Source organism: Myotis myotis, unplaced genomic scaffold (assembly GCF_014108235.1).
Source record: "Myotis myotis isolate mMyoMyo1 unplaced genomic scaffold, mMyoMyo1.p scaffold_m19_p_16, whole genome shotgun sequence".
In the NCBI taxonomy this organism is placed as follows: Eukaryota; Metazoa; Chordata; class Mammalia; order Chiroptera; family Vespertilionidae; genus Myotis; species Myotis myotis.
Genome location: NW_023416320.1, coordinates 28,327,307 through 28,344,871, shown reverse-complemented (window position 1 = coordinate 28,344,871; position 17,565 = coordinate 28,327,307). Strand labels below are relative to the sequence as shown.

Below are 17,565 nucleotides of genomic sequence, written 5' to 3'. Positions count from 1 at the left end.
AAGCCTAGTTGAAAACAAACCCTACTTGGCCCCATAAAGGATGTTCAGGCATCCCTTTCAAGTCTCCATTCTGAAATTGCTCAAAGGATGGAGGCAGAACTTGTACAAGTCTTTTAAACCATGTAACCATATGGAATCACCTCTCATTTCCCCCACAACTGGTACTCATTTTTACACGGACAATAGTTGAAAATCTTAGACACAAGTAAAAAGCTTGAGATGTTATTGGACCAGGTGTATTAAAATAAAATCAAAAAATAGAAATATTAGGTATATACAGGACAGCATAAGTGAAACATGTGACACAGCATTTTCCATTCAAAGCTTACAGTAGTAAGAAAAATTTAGTAAACAAAACCTCCTGTATCCCTTGCTACAGTGACTCATTGGCGCCTCCTCAGTCGTTCATTTCCTTCATATTCTGTATAAATAGACTCACACACATCTTACACCATTTAGAAAATTGCTGAATCATAACATAGACCCCAAACATGGAGTTTTTACTTTGAGTAAAACTAACATTAATATTTGATCATTCAAATAATGTTCAAATCATTTGAAGCAATAAAGGAAATTCCTATGTTTTATAAGGCCCTATACAGTTCTGCAGAGATTAGAATTGCATTGTTCTTCCAAACTACATTGTCAATGAAAGTCTGTGTATAGGAAGTTGTGGAATTGAAAAGCTGGACCGTTTAAAAATAGTCCTTCTTAAGGTAGTCCTGGTAGGTCTGGGCAAGGCCCGGCAGTGGATGAGGCCCATGTTCCTTCACTCAGCAGCTTTGCGTGACTCACAAATGACACTTCTACAGGAAAGAGACCAGAAAAGCGTGGCTGCTTCCTATCTGGGGGTCTGGGCAGTCTCCACAGACGGAAATGTTGAACAGTCTCAGATTTAGGGGGAGGGGTGATCACGGAAATCTGGGAAAGGCGCTGAAGCTTCTGACTTCACGGGAAAACCTAACAGGTTGGATTAGTAATGTTTAAACAGAGAAGCCAAAGCACAGAGAACATACAAACACGTGCCATGAGAGGCATTGGGTTATTTTACTTTTATAGGTGAGCTTAGTTCTGCTACTGGGTGGGATTGATTGACATGGCCTCTGAACCTTTGAGTCTCACATCCAATTGTAAACAAGAGGCCAACGTGGGTGCATCTGGGGCAGAGCCGGTGTTTTCTTCTCAGAGGGCTGTGTTCAGACGTCGGTCCAGCAAAGCAGGATGGCCATCTGGGAGCAGGCCCAGGGGCAGAGCTGTGGGCATCAGCCTGTGAGAAGAGGATGCTTTTCCATGTAGAGAGTGTGTCTTCCTGAGTAATGGAGCCTCACTCCAGGAAGCAGGGATGACCGATGACGTCAGCACATGAAAACCAGTGCACCAGGCAGCTGCCGGCCAGGGGCGCCGGGGCTTCCTGTGTTCTAAGGCTGCTGCTGATACTGGCCTTCCGTGGCGGTGTAGAAGTCATCCAGGACGCTCTGCAAGTAATCAAACGTGGGCCTCTCTTCTGCCTTTTCTTTCCAGCACATTTTCATGATCTCATAGAGCTCGTCCGGGCAGTTCTCCATGCGGGGCATCCTGTAGCCCTGCGACAGCGCGGTCATCACGTCCGCATTCGTTCTCCCTAAAACAAACAAACAAATAAATGCCAGACCATTTAGAAACCTGACTGGGGAGTAAGCACTGCAGTGGTCTTGCTACCCACATCCCACATCCATTACTGAAGCCAGCTCTAGAGGCTGTGAGGGGATGAACCATGCCCCCTGCAAATGTGTATGGTGGGATCCTAGCCCACAATACCTCGGAAAGTGACTGTATTTAGAAATAAGGCCTTTAAAGAGGTCATCAAATTCAAATGAGGCCTTTAGAGTGGGCCCCACCCAATGGCAACTGGTGTCCTTACAAGAAGAGGGCGGGACACAGAGAGACGCTGCGGATGCGTGTGCACAGAGGAGAGGCCGTGTGAGGACAGTGTGAAGGTGGCCATCTATGACCAAGGAGAAGCCACAGGAGAAACCAAACCTGCCCACGCCTTGATCTCAGACTGTGGCATCGGTACGGATGCCCTAAGAAACTGATATGAAGGTTGAGAAAATTTCTGTAGGCAACTAAAGATTATCAATTTTAGTATAAAGATAATCGAGACAGCTTTAATTTTGCCAAAGGGAAAACAGGCAAATGTGGTAAGTAGAAGACAAAGCAAGTTCTCTTTCATGACAAGAGGATATTGGGCTTGCCTGACCTTTGGAGATGAACTACTCAAGCCCTAACCCTCAATCCTCATTTCTTTTGTATTTTTTCAGCGTCTACCTGTAATACATCATAAAAATCATTTGCACATACATTACCTCATACCAATATTTCTAAAAATCAGCTTTTCATTGTAAGTTTACTTAAAGAAGTCAGGATCCTTACTTCAGCTAAGACAACTGATTATGTCCAAATTATCTGGAATGTGTGTAATCTCATACCCTGTGAGGGAACAAGGCGTTCATTTACTGAGCTCTGAGAGGAGTGAGAATGGAGGATGGCTTTTAATATGGTCAAATGTCTTACGACAGTTCAGAAACTGAACTTCTAATCTTTGTTATTGGAAATAGTTTTAAGGAAAAAAAATAATTTTTATAACATTTTCTTCCATTATTAAAACTGGGACAGAGGACCGAGTTCATGTAGTGGTTTGGGTTACATCATGTACCCAGTCCGTATGTTTTGCCTGCTTTGTGTGTACCTTATTCTGCAGAGCTATGAACTCCTCTAGAGAGGAGCCGTGTTCCATGCAGAATATTTTCATGCAGAATATGCACACTGCCTGGCCTATGCGGAACTCCATTCATCACAACCAATTTCCCTTCCACAGCTCTCTCCTTCCCACAGCCATAGCTTTTACCACTAGTGGTCACTGGGAAGACTAAAAGTTAGCTAGAAAATTAGGAGAAATGTCTTTTATTAGATCTGGGACACAACCTTCTTTTGAATTTAGTCTCTAAGCAGTGTTTTCCAAATTATGGGTCACCACCCATTTGGTTGTTTAGATGGTGAATTATTTTTTCTCATGTCAATTTCTGAAATACCATCTTCAAATATTTGTGTAACTGGAATGTTCTAACTGGAACATTCTCACTGCTTGAAGCCAAGGGGCCAATCTGCATCACTTCCTTTACTTGGGGCTCTTCTGTGTGTGGCTTTGGCACTGCGTTGGCTCTTGAAACTAGCCAAGCTCACTTGAATAACTTTCAGGGGACATCTCTGTGTTTACTTCTACATGGGGGTTGGGTGTCAGTCAGGGATCCTGGTGGGAGGACTAATATGCAGGATGATAGAAAAGCAGCTGGACCTGTACACTTGGTTAGGAGTATCTTTCACTTCCTTCCCGGAGAACCTCCAATGGCATAAAGGTCAGAATGTGTCCACAGAAGCGGGCCCCTAACCCCACCGCAGACTGTTTTTTCCTGTTCTCATGAATTCTCCTAATGCTGAAGAACGCTCTCAAAGATGCAGAAAAAGCCAGGCATGCTACATCCTGCTTGGTGATTTGACTTGATAAGAGGAATAGAAAGAAGGAAATCTGGAGTCTATCTTTTTATGCACAAGTAAACCAATAAACAAAATAAAGCAATTGAATGACGAGTATTACAGAAGAAAGAAAGAATGGGAAGGAGACCTCCACCAGACCCTAAGAGTCAAGATGATACTTGGTAATTAGTCTGTTGTTAGGTCAAGACAGCAAACACCCGTTGGCTGGTGATCTTAAAAGGCAAGCACTTTCATATTTCGTCTTTCATTCTCTGAACAAGCATTTATTGAGTACTTACTATGGGTGATGAGCTAGCACTAAACTCTGAGACATAAAAAGAAGATGATGACAGAGGCTTGTCCTCAAATGGCACACAGCCCAGTGGGGAAGATGCCCCCAGGATAGGGAAGTGGGTGGGAGCAGGAAGTGATATCTGGAGTAGGTCGGAATTAGCAAAGACTAAAGGTTGACGAAGGAGCACAGGAGGGAGAAAAATGGCGCAGAGCAGAGATTAGAAAGGAATAGGGGGTCAGCGGCAGGAGATGGGAGCCCAGCAGCTCCAGCAACGCTGACATCTTTAAAGACTAAGGGGCCCTCCGTGTGTGTGAGAGGGAAGAAGTACCAGCTACCACAGGACCACAGTCTCCCACCCAATAATGTTCCCAAAAGGGCAAAGGAGTTTTTCCTGAGCACTGCTGCCACCCGGGTGAGCATTATTTGCAGCAGGATGTGTTTCCTGGCTCTGATTCACATTGGGCACCGAGATGCTGCATATATCTGGTAAGAAACGGCCGGAAAAGACAAGATGCTTCAGAAAACTTTGTCATTTTTCGAACCTCCTTTCTCTTAATAAGAGCAAAGCAAAACAAAACCCCAACCACAAAATCCCCTCTAGTTTCTTTAGAAATTCACATATAAATATTATTACAGTTTTGCTTTTAAGATAGTGAAGTTAAGGACCATTGGCTTCATCTCCTTTTTTCCTCTTTAATTTATCCCTCCCTCAAAAGAACAAGAAACAGAAACTTAAAGTCTATCTTTGGTGAACCAGGAGACACCTGTCAGCCAGAGGCAGAAGTGGTCTGAGCCAAGAGGAGGAACGTGAAACTACAGTTCCTACCAGAAAGGGACAGCAAGACGTGTCATCCCATCAATTGCACCTGGGAGGCTCCACATGTTATCACACATGCAGGGTGAGGTGGGTGGCCGCAGACAGGACTGTACCTAGAGACCGCCTGGCAGGTGCTCCGTGACCTGCTGGTTCATAGGTTGACGTTCAACAGAGCCACACCGGCCAGGTCTGCCTTAGGCCTTTTTGTCATATGTACCACTTGAATGGAAAAAGGTAAATGAAGGGTACCTGGATAAGGAATTTTCCCATAGGTGACGATTTCATACAGGAGAATTCCGAAGGACCACACATCAGACTTAATAGTGAAACATCCAAAGTTGATTGCTTCTGGAGCGGTCCACTTGATGGGGAATTTAGCACCTAAGAGAGAAGACACAGGCGTCTTACTTGGGCCTCTGAGCTGACACAGAAAGGTCATGGCCATGTGACCCTCATAATTTCCTTCTCTTGAGAAAATTATATATATATATATATATATTGAATAGGTAACACACACAGTACAAAATAGAGATGATACAAAATGTTCTACTTAAAATGTTGGCCTCCTTCCTCTGTTTCCCATTTGGGCATTTCCCTGTGAAGAAGTAAAGTTTCTTGTGTCTCCTCCCAGAGATATCCTAACCAGCCCACCTTAACCACACATGCATGCGACGCAGAATGTAAAGGCATTTCTTCTTAGCTTGCTCCTTTGCCCCTCAACAACGGCCTCTAAACATATACAGGGTGGGGCAAAAGTAGGTTTACAGTTGTGAGTATGTGAAACACAGTTATTTATTATTTATTATATTATTTTCCCACATGAACAACTGTAAACCTACTTCAGATATACCCTGAATATATCTTTAGTGTTTACTTTTTCTCTAATAACTAACCCAAACTATGTTTATATGGAATATAAATACATCTTGATGTACATGTTCCTGTGGATAAAGGTCTTAAGCCTGTACCAAAAGGAGCTTCAGATGCTACTCCAGTCTTTATGTCTCATGTTTTCCTTTGATGGAACCAAACATTATTAGGCTTTTAGAAATCGGGTAGGATGGTAATCTGCCCTGAACGAGACAGTGGTGATGCTAGGCTTCTCATCAGAAGCTGGTGAGGCTAAGGGACACCTCGCCATCAGGTCACCTGAGAGGCAAACCTGGCCCGAGGACCTTCAGGTCACCTTGAGGAAGGTAGGGGCTCAGGCTAGGGGTTTCTACCAACAATTAAAAATTTTTAAAAACATGTTTGCCTCCTGATGTCTTTTGCTTTATAATTTTTTTGTGGTGTCAGACCAAAATTGGAAATCAGAATAAGAATAAAAAGGGCAGAAGAAAGCCTCACAGAGCAGCTCCTGTGTGTGGTGCACTCACTGTAGCACATTCCAGCCTTAAACCCCCCAACCCCCGCCCTTGGGGCAGTAGTCCAGGTGTGGGGCGGGGGCGGGGGTCGGCCTTGGCTGGGTTTGAATCAGATTCTGCTGATTCCAGTGTGCTATGACGCCCGCAAATCACTACTGCCTTTGCGCCTTCCTGGCACCTCCATCTGTAAAATGAGGAAACAACGGAACCTCCCCAGTTGAGCTGTGTGCTTGGCACAGGTGAATACCAATGAAAGGTAAACTGCATTACTGTTTGATTCTAGAACCCGAGATCTCTGCGCCAAGCCACCTGTCTCATTCAAGAGAACAGTTATTTTCGTGAGACTCTAGGCCTGTGAAATTCAACAAAACCAGTGGAATAAATTCTAGCTCATGTATTTTGAAGCTAGATCTCCTGGGTTTGAAACCTGGCTCTACCACTTACTGTGGGACCTCAGAAGCTGCTGGACCTCTTGGTTTCCTCATCTATAAGGCAGAAATCACCATCACCATGACATCATCATCATCATCATCATCATCATCATCATCATCACATAGCATTATTGTAAAGATCAATGAGATAATGTATGAAAAGTACTTAGAATAGTGCCTGCCACTCTACATATACAGTGGGGCCTTGACTTGCGAGTTTAATTCTTTCAGAGACCGAGCTCGTTAACTCAAATTACTCTGTCAACTCAATGCAAAAAATTGGCTGAGAGACAGCTGGTATCTCAAAAAACTCGTTAGTCGGGACACTCGTAAGTCAAGGCCCCACTGTACTCACTACATTTTCGCTACTACTTTTTAAACTTCGTTTCCTCAAACTGTTCTCCTTCACCTGCCTTTTTGTTGAGGATAATTAAGATCAAGGTGCGTAATAAACCACCTGAGAGAACAGGATTGAGGCAGGAGGAAAACCACCTTAAACAAGATGGAGGCAAGAGATGCTACACAACTCAAAGCGATGTTTTCCATCTGTCTGTCCCCCTGTAAGTCCTGCAGGTGCTTCCCAGAAATAACACGCATGTAGCTAAAAGGAAAACAGTCCTTGTTTAACAACTCTTAGGAATGTCAAGAGAGTGCTTGGCTCTTTCGGAAGAGAGAAAGCACTGCAAAGATATTCACTCAGTGTTCGTGAGGGAGACCTTCAGAACCCTCAGATCATCAGCGACATGGACGAGTCTTGAACAGGAAAAGCCAGTGCGACTCCAGACGTGGCCCTCCATAGAGCGATTTGCCAGGAAGTGGGACATGTATGCCTTTCTGTGCATTTTTGATTCATGTTTATAGAATGAAATGTGGGAAAGTAAGGGAGTGTATTTTTATAGCATTATTTTTACTTCTATGTGTGTAATAATTTCCATGTTTTTTTTAAAAAAATGTATTTTATTGATTTTTTATAGTGAGGAAGGGAGAAGGATAGAGAGTCAGAAATATCGGTGAGAAACATCGATCAGCTGCCTCCTGCACACCCCCTACTGGGGATGTGCCCGCAACCAAGATACATGCCCTTGACTGGAATCGAACCTGAGACCCTTCAGTCTGTAAGCCGATGCTCTATCCACTGAGCCAAACCAGTCAGGGCAATTTCCATGTTTTAATTTGCAATTAAAAGGCCAGAATATAGAATATAAAATTACTGTTGCAAACATTTTCTCTATTCAGTAAAGAAAGTGTACTTCATTATATGGATGAAAAGCTTTAACATGTACTGTAAACAAAGAATCTTGACCTGACCAAATCTCTTTTAGTTTTGCTTTCCTTACTTGAAATACAAAGGATAGATAGCATTTGTAAATGTTACAAAAGTATCATGTGGAGTTAATCAAGAGAGTACTTTTTTAAAACAAGTATCAGAATCACAAACAGAAATTATGATACAGTAGAGGCCCGGTGCATGAATTCGTGCATGGGGGGGTCTGCACGGCCCGCCCCATTCGGCATTCCGGTCGCTTGGCTTTTATATATATAAATTTTAGAATACTCTACCAAATGAGTTCGTTTTATTAGTGGTGACTACTGTAACTGCTTTGTTAAAAACAGAGAAAAATAAAACTAAACAATAGCAATACACCCGGAGATCGTTAGCATACCTTCCCTTGCTGTGTACTCGTTATCTTCAATTATTCGAGCAAGGCCAAAGTCAGCAATTTTGCACATGAGTGACTCAGAGACCAGGACGTTAGCTGCTCGCAGGTCTCGGTGAATGTAGTTCTTCCTCTCGATGTACGCCATTCCCTCTGCGATCTGAACACAAGAAGACATTCGTTTTCAATGTAGGGTAGACTATTGTAGAAGGCCATCAAGGAAAACCAAAAAATGGATGAGTTCCTGAAATCCTTTCATATACGTTATTCTGATCATAGAAGTTTTGAAAACATTGGATAAATTACAATCACCATTTTGAGCTCTTTCTAAAATAACTGCCCCCAAATCTCCAGTGATGGTAATCGGGTCTCAACATGATCCTTTAAATAATAGCTACCTGTCTCAATGTTTTCTAGTGTGTGGAGAATCTTTTTAATACCCTACTAAATTCTTGCAGGTAGATAGATGTCATTATCTCAGTTTTACAAATGAGAAAACAGAGCTGGAGGAAGTGACATGCTAATACAAATAAGTTATTGGGGTATCAAGAACAGGATGGCTCTGGTGGGTATGGCTCGGTTGGTTGAGCATCATCCCATTCACCGAGAGGTCCTCTGTTGGCGCATTCCCACCTGCCCTTTCACCTGGCCAATTCACTCTGCAGGGCTCAGCTGAGAAGTCACTTCCTTTAAGAACCTTGGTCCAACTCCTTCTTGTTTGATGTATGTGGTCCCAGAGCTCCCTGATCCTCACCTCTGATCATGGCAGGAATGTAAACCCCTTAGCACAGGTGCACATTCCTGTACTTGGACACTTATGTAACATTCCAATATTGTATACAAGCTGGGCCAGGAACCTGAATGAGCCAAAGTTGGTTGCAATCCCAATTTGGGCCTGAAATTGCAGTTGACAGTAGCAATCAGGAACCTGTGCTGGACACCCCTCTAAGGATGCTGACTGACGCACACAGATATGTGCTAGTGGTCCCGAAAGAGCCTCTGAGACATGGGACCAAGGACCCACATCTCGCTTGTTCTTGGTGATGGATTTGAGCGATCAGCTTGTTAAGAAAAGTGTTCTGGCCCTGGCTGGGTGGCTCAGTTGGTTGGAACATCCTCCTGTCAGGACGCATATGGGAGGCAAGCGATCAATGTTCCTCTCTCCCTCTCTCTAAAATCAATAAAAAATATATCCTCGAGTGAAGATGAAAAAAGAAAACTGTTTTGGGAACTTGTGAGTAAGGTTTTAATTACACCTACCCCAGTTCTGCATTTAAACAAACCTGAATGCGTTTTTAAAAACGATTCTCTGAAACAACAGCAGACTTGCAAGCAGACCCAGTTTATTCTGGCTTCCTTTTCCACATCTGAGTCCTTTAAGGAGCTCATATTCCAAACAATAATAGCAGTATTCACCAAGACCAGGATCCAAAACACTAGCATTCACCAATTGAATAAATAATAGACATGGGAACAAAATTACAGCTTTCAGATAGGCTTTACTTTTAAAGTGAAGCCACAAAAGACTACAGCTCTCTTCTTCTATAAAAACTAGAGGCCCAGTGCATGAATTCGTGCACCAGTGGGGTCCCTTGGCCTGGCCTGTGGGATCGGGCTGAAACTGGCTCTCTGACAACCCCCGAGGTGCCCCGGATTATGAGAGAGAGGGTGCAGGCCAGGCCGAGGGACCCCACCGGTGCACAATCGGGGCCAGGGAGGGACACAGGAAGCTGGCCAGCCGGGGGGGGGGGGGGGGGGGGGGGAAAGAGAACGCGGGAGGTTCCAGGTCGTGTCTGGCCTGTCTCTTTCAGTCCCAATCAGCCGGACCCCAGCAGCAAGCTAACCTACCGGTCAGCACATCTGCCCCCCTGGTGGTCAGTGCACATCATAGTGAGCAGTTGAGCCGACTTAGCATATCATTAGAATATTATGCTTTAATCGATTGAATGGACCACTGGACACTTAGCATATTAGGTTTTTATTATACAGGATTATTCTTTCCCTGATATGTAGGTATTGTTCTTTCTTGGTTTATTTATTTTTTTAACCTTAATCTTTTTTTTTGGTTGTATTTACTTTGGCTAAAGTATATTCAGTTCTAAATTGTAAGAGCAGGAAGAAATCAGAGACCACTCTGGCTAATGAAATCCAAGACCAACTTTTCTTTCATGGAATACCTTCTTCCTCCCCCAAGCCACTTCATCTAATAATTGTCAGCACTGCAGGCAGAGCGAGTTTTGTACTCCTGGTGTAAAGTGAGCTGATTTAGGTTTAGAAGTGCTTTGCATTTCTCGTGTTCAGCTCAAACAGCACGGCGAACATACATTTCTTAGTTCCCCTTTCTGTACCTTCAGTGGAAATATATGATGACGACATTTTCTCCCTTTGATGGTGTGTGTGTGTGTGTGTGTGTGTGTGTGTGTGTGTGTAAGGACAGAGAGGAACCACTAGGTAAGAGACTGAGCTGCTGGGATCCCAGCCTGAGCCAGTAACCCACAAGGGTTCTGGTGAAATTCCAGGTATCTAGTACCAAGTGAAAGTCCCAGGCACAGAGAAGATATTAAAAACGATGTTTCCTGCCCCCACGGGTATGGCTCAGTGGTTGAGCTTCGACCGAGGGACCAAGAGGTTGCTGGTTTGATTCCCGGTCAGGGCACGTGCCTAGCCTGTGGGCTGGATCCCCAGTAGAGGATATGCAGGAGGCAGCCAATCCTCTCTATCTGTGTTTCTTTCTCTCTATCCTTCTCCCTTCCTCGCTCTCTGAAAATCAATAAAAACATATTTTTAAAAAAATGATGTTTCCTGAGTTAAAGGGCAACCTGATCTTATCAGGGGGTAAATAAGCAGATTCCCAGCCTTGTGCCATGCAAGTCTCCCCGAGAGGCCTTTCAAAGGCGCTGTGCGAAGAGAAGGAGCCGGCCACCAGGTGCCTGCCATCGGTCTCTGCAAGTCCGAGAAGGGTCGGGGCTAAAAACACATGTGTGACCAGAGAGAGAAGTAAGGTACGTATTACCGAACGTCTGACCCCAATGAGCAGGCCTGCCTCCCCCACTGCTACTGTGAAATAGGAAGTGTCAACCCTCCCAACAGATGTAGCCTCCAGGGCTCACAACAAATTAGGAGAAGGCACCACTTCCTCCAGGTGGAGGTGACCCAGCTGTCGTGGCTGGTGGGCAAGCTGGTCAGGGATGGACTTCAGTCCCTCATCAGAACCCCAAAGGACCATGGCAGACACACTCTACATGGGCGTGTTGTCAGTGTGTATCTATTTTTCAGTATATGCATGATTTTACACACACACACACACACACACACACACACACACACACACACAGAAATACATGTAAACCGATGGAAAGTTTTCAGAACCCCAACATTCTGTAAAGCATTATTGCATCTGTTCCCTCTGCTCATCATTTTCTGACACACACACACACACACACACACACACACACACACACACACAGAAATACATATAAACCGATGGAAAGTTTTCAGAACCCCAACATTTTGTAAAGCATTATTGCATCTGTTCCCTCTGCTCATCATTTTCTGACACACACACACACACACACACACACACACACACACACGCGCGCGCTTATTATGCGTGGGGACAGGGTGTGGACAGAAGACAAAGTACAGAGTCCCATTTACTTTGCAAATAAGTATTTTTTCAGAGTACAAAGTCAAAAACGTTAAGTCAGACTGAAATTTTCAGAAGTATTGAAGTTGAACTTAAGTCGTTTAAGGTAAAATAGAAAGTCTGTGTTCCTATCCCCCAAATTAGTATATGGCATGAGCAGTCTCAGCCCTGCCTGCACTGCTGGGAGGAAGGCAACAGAGGTCCCTCCCTCCCAAGGAATCACAGCTTCGCTCACATATGTTTATTGAGAAGTGAGTTGCCAGTGATCAACTGGGGGTTCGCAGTACGGTTAAGCGGTTAAGCGTGGAGCAGGAAATACCTAACAATGACAGCCTTTGGATATAGAGGCCCGGTGCACAAAAATTTGTGCACTCGGGCAGGGGGGGGGTGGTCCCTCAGCCCGGCCTGTGCCCTCTCGCAGTCTGGGACCCCTCGGGAGATAACGCCCTGCTGGCTTAGGCCTGCTTCCGGGTGGCAGAGGGCAGGCCCAATCCCTAGGTGCAGCCCCTGGTTGGGCTCAGAGCAGGGCCAATTGGGGAGTTGGGGCGCTGCCCCCTTTCATGCACAGAGCAGGGCGGATTGGGAGGTTGCGATTCCACCCTCAGTCATGCACAGAGCAGGGCCAATCAGGGGGTTGGGGCACTGCCCCCTGTCACACACAGAGCAGGGCCCATCAGGGGGGTTGGGGCTCCATACCCTGTCACGCACAGAGCAGGGCCGATAAGGGTGTTGGGGAGCTCCCCCCTGTCACACACAGAGCAGGGTCGATCAGGGGGTTGGGGAGCTCCCCCCTGTCATGCACAGAGCAGGGCCCATCGGGGGTTGGGGAGCTCCCCCCGTCACTCACAGAGTAGGGCCGATAGGGGAGTTGGGGCACTGCCCCCTGTCACACACAGAGCAGGGCGGATCGGGGTTGGGGTGCCACCCTCTATCACCCACAGAGCAGGGCCGATCAGGGGATTGGGGCGCCGCCACTCTCACATTCAGGGCAGGGCTGATGGGGAGGTTACGGCTCTACCCCGTCATACACAGAGCAGGGCCCGTGGGGGGGGGGGGGCGTGTTGGGGCGCCGCATCCTGTCACACAGAGCCGCAGGGCAATCAGGGGGTTGGGGAGCTCCCCCCTATCAGGAACAGAGCAGGGCCGATCAGGGGGTTGGGGTGCCTTCCCCTGTCAGGAACAGAGTAGGGCGGATAGGGAGGTTGTGGCCCGCCCCCTGTCACACACAGAGCCGCAGGGCGATCAGGGGGTTTGGGCGCTGCCCCCTGTCATGCTGATCCCAGTGCCGGGAGGCCTCGCGGCTCCGCTGATCCCAGTGCTGGGAGGCATATTACCCTTTTACTATATAGAATAGAGGCCTGGTGCATGGGTGGGGGCTGGCTGGTTTGCCCTGAAGGGTGTCCTGGATCAGGGTGTGGGTCCCCACTGGGGTGCCTGGCCAGTCTGGGTGAGGGGCTGAGGGCTGTTTTCAGGCTGGGACTGAAGCTCCCAACTGCTCCTTTTTTCCTTTTTTTTTCTTTTTTATTCTGGGCCAACTTTAGCTCTGGCTCCAGCTCTGAGGCCTCAGCTGCTGAAAACAGGTATCTGGTTTGTTTGGGTTCTACAATTGAAACTCTGTATCAACTCCAGCTCTGAGATCCCAGCAGGCTGAAAGCTGGTTTCTGGGGTTTTGTTTAGCTTCTATATTTGTTACAATGTTTCAAACTGCAAGCTCAGAGGCCGGCAAGGCAGGCGGGGAACGTTGCAGTCCTCCATCACTGAAGCAAGCAAGCCTCATGTTCAGTTTAAGCTGCCTGGCTGCTGGCCGCCATCTTGGCTGGCAGTTAATTTGCATATCGCCCTGATTAGCCAATGGGAAGGGTAGCGGTCGTACGCTAATTACCATGTTTCTCTTTTATTAGATAGGATACACACACACACACACACACACACACACACACAATAGACTGACTTTGACTTTATATGGAATACAACTCTGGAGAAAAAAATCTTCACCATGTTTAACACACCAAGACAGAGCAGGTAAATAATACCTCTTGTAAGTGACTTGTTGCTAGTGATGACGACAGAGGTCACTCATCCTTTCCCGTTCTTCTCGGAAGCTCAACCAGAAGCCCTGAGCTACCTGTAGCCGCCTTTCCTAGGCACATGCACTTTGAAAGGTTTGCTCAGCACACAGAGGGCTGGTTTCCCTGGAGAACTTGAGGGATGCTTTGGACAAATAACAACATGTCTGTACACGGCCTTGCTCTGCAAGTCTTGCTTTAGTGTTCTTGTGCTCATCCCAAGGAGTATCACTTTTCTGAGAAACTGGCAAGTAACAGGCTATCTTGCCTACTGAGTTACTTCTTATTTTAATGAGAAGAAAGCCACACTTGAGTCAGATGATGGAGGGACTGAAGGAATGAAAGGAACTTAACTGAGGGGACTCAATGGGAGCCCTCAAGCAAAGCCAACATCGACCCCAGGAAACTCCAGCCTAAATGAGAAACTGGAACTGAAAACTCAACCTGCCTTAGAACTCACTGGTTGGAAAAGATTTGTCATCTAGACAAGTCACGAGTGAAATTAAAGAAGAAACCTGCCAACAGGCAGGAAAGAATAAAAATCTGTTTTCCTTGTTGCTTTACCTGTCCTATTAGGCATTGTTTATCTCATTTTCTAGATATGTATTTCCTTCCTAAACTTGGGAAAAGTAGAATTCAAATAATTAATTACTTTTAAAAGCCCTAGGAAGGCTATGATATAATGATAGTGATATTAATAAATGGGAACGGAATAAGTGAGTAGCAACTGGGTGGAACCTAGAGTCTCTCTGAAGGCTTCTTAATAACAAGGAGCCCCTGAGCCCAATTGCAAACTGACTTAGGCCATTTAATGACAACAGAAAAATAGAATATAAAGAAAGTTTAAGAAAGAACACATCTCTGTACTCCAGGTACAACAGCATTTGTTCTATAGCACTTGGCAGTTTTTATAGAAGCACTTTCCTATCTATTAACATTCATTGATATTCATACTTCATCCTTACACTCTTAAACGTTTTTTCTTATTGATTTTTAGAGAGAGAAGAAGGGAGAGTAAGAGAGAGAAACATTGATACGGGAGTGTAACATCATCAGGTGCCTCCTGCATGCCCCCTCCCGGGGATCCGGCTTGCAACCCAGGCATATGCCTTCACCCGGGATGGAACCTGCAATCTTTTGGTGCATGGATGATGTTCATCCAACTGAGTCACACTGGCCAGGGCATCCCTACACTCTTTAATCCATAATTTGGATGGAGGAAGGGATGGAAGAGGAACTCATTCCTTGTGGTACTTGGGGGTCCAAATTTCTTAAAAATTTTGTTTTTTAGCTTTCTTGGATTATTATGCCATTCTTCTTTATTCCTCTTTTCTAAACAAAACAATAAAGTCTATTACTTTGATGATGATGGTGATGATGATAGTTACCATGCACTGGCTGATTACTTTGCCAGGCACCTGACTGGTCCCACCATTTATGCTTTTAACCATTCATCCATACTGGCTTTTTCTTTTATAAAGAGGAACAAACAGTGGAATGCTCACAAGTTGATGGCAGGAAAAAGGAAGGGAAAGAGAAATAAGAAAAGTAGGTAATTTAAAATGTGGCCAAGTTAAAGCCTGCAGTCTGTCATTACTTCATGGATCAAAGTTGAGGGCAGAGTTTGGCACATACAAATCTGGTGAGGTTTCTGTGTCTGGTCAAAACTTAATCAAGCCAACAGCGTGTAAGGACCCCACAGTGCCTCAGGGGAGCACAATTTCCATAGAGACAGCTTCACTGAATAATCATATTTTAATCAGTAAGTTTCATTAAATAGATTCACCTTCCTTAGCAGAAAAGGAAGAAAAATTTGTCAACGAATTCCTACAGACCGTCTCTTGCAAAAACTTATTGGACCACTACACACTCATTATAATGGCTATTATAAAAACAAACAAACAAACAAAACAAAACAGAAAATAACAAGTGTTGGCGAGAACGTGGAGAAATAAAAAACCCGTATGCACTGTTGGTGGGAATGTAAAATGGTGCAACCACTATGGAAAACAAAGTGGGTGTTCCTAAAAGAGTAAGCATAGGTTTATCATATGGTCCATCAATCCCACTTCTCGTATATACCCAAAAGAATTGAAAGCAGATGCTTATAGAATATCTAACAGGTTTTTATACACACCTGTTCACAGAAGCATTAGTCATAACAGCCAAAGGTGGACGCAACCCGAGTGTCCATCCATGGATGATTAGATAAACAAAATGTGCTATATACATACAATGAAATATTATTTGGCCATAACAAGAAATGAAATTTTAAAAAAATCTTTTTGTTTTGTTCTGTTAATCCTCACCTGAGGGTATTTTTCCACTGATTTTTAGAGACAGTCCAAGGGAGGGAGAGAGCCAGAGAGAAAGAAACATCGATGAGACATATCGATTGGTTGCGTCTTGCCCGTGCCCCAACTGCCCCAGGATTGAGCCTGCAACCAAGGCATATGCCCTTGGCCGGAATTGAATGCGGGGCCCTTCAGTTCACGGGCCAATACTCTATCTACTGAGCCAAACCAGCTAGGGCAAAAGAAATGAAATTTTGGCACATGCTGCAACATGCATAAAACTTGAGAACATTATGCCGAATGAAATAAGCAAGTCACAAAAGGGACAAATACTGTATAATTCCACCCATATGCGATACTTAGTGTAGTTAAATTCATAGAGACAGAAAGTAGAACGGTGGTGGCAAAGGCGTGGCGGGTGGGAGAATGCGGAGTTGTTTAATGGGTACAGGGTTTCAGTTTGCAAGAGGAAGAGTTCTGGAGATGGATGGTGCTGATGATTGCATAAAAACATGAATAGTCTTAATGCTACTGACCTGCACACTTAAAAGTGGTTGAAATGGTAACTTTTATTTATGTATATTACCACAGTTAAAAAGCACAACTACCCTGGAAGCTCCCAGCTGTAAGACAGCAGGAGCAGAAGTCAGCTACTTGCTGCAGGGAGACTGGCTGGTGCTCGTCTCCCACACCCATGTGGCTTGTGACCAAAGCAAGGGTTTGGCAGCTGGTGCTGGCTCGCTGCATGGGAGTGGGGATACACACAGGAGCAGGACCGGAGCATCGGGGAGTGGTCAAAGCTCCTTCCATATCCCTTCCTCCCTGGGAAGCTGCTCCCCAATCCAACCTCAAGTAAACCGGCCACGATGTGAATGCATAGTTAGGATTAGCAGGAAGTAGAGAGATGATCAGGGACACTTCAGAAGATAGTTGGATAGTTGTGACTATCGATCAGAGACTTCAGGAGGAGGTGATGTGGGTTTATATAACTTGGGGGCAAGTTTCTTCTCAGAATTTCAAGTTTTCCACTGCAAACTGGCGATAATAATAGTATCAACCTGGTAAGAGGCTGATGAGATTGAAAAGAGAATACAAGAATGCTCAATGCCACTGAACTTGGCTAAATGATTAAAATGGTAAATTCTATGCCATGTATATTTGACCATAATAAAAAAAATGCAAAAATAAATGTATCCCATTGGCTCTTTCAACTCCGTGGAGCCTGGAGAGTAGAAACCAAATAGGAGGGAGAGAGATAAGAGTAGGGTTGCCAGGTAATATACAAGGAAACACTTCTACTAAAAACTTGTTCGTAGTACATCCAAAATTCAAATATAGCTGGGCGCCCTGAATTTCTACTTGCTCAATTTGGCAACACCAGTAAGAGGCAACCGCAACTGTCAGACGAGAGATGATGGGCGGGAGGCAGGAGATCTATTTTGGAAGAAGGAAGGCAACAGTTGCTTATAAGCTGTGGGGCA

At 45.0% G+C, this 17,565-nt stretch overlaps 1 protein-coding gene across 2 annotated transcripts in view; it reads right to left on the bottom strand.

Moving 5' to 3' along the window:
* Positions 1 to 220: 220 nt before the first annotated feature.
* The window catches only part of LYN (LYN proto-oncogene, Src family tyrosine kinase), a 101,898-nt gene continuing 84,553 nt past the window's right edge, over positions 221 to 17,565 (bottom strand). For both annotated transcript variants that reach the window (XM_036338257.1, XM_036338258.1), the window contains exons 11-13: positions 8,085 to 8,238; positions 4,875 to 5,006; positions 221 to 1,621 (exon numbers count right to left, since the gene is read on the bottom strand). In XM_036338257.1, coding sequence (XP_036194150.1) covers positions 1,419 to 1,621; positions 4,875 to 5,006; positions 8,085 to 8,238 — 489 coding nt within the window. In that variant the 3' untranslated portion in view covers positions 221 to 1,418. The remainder of the gene's footprint in view (positions 1,622 to 4,874; positions 5,007 to 8,084; positions 8,239 to 17,565) is intronic.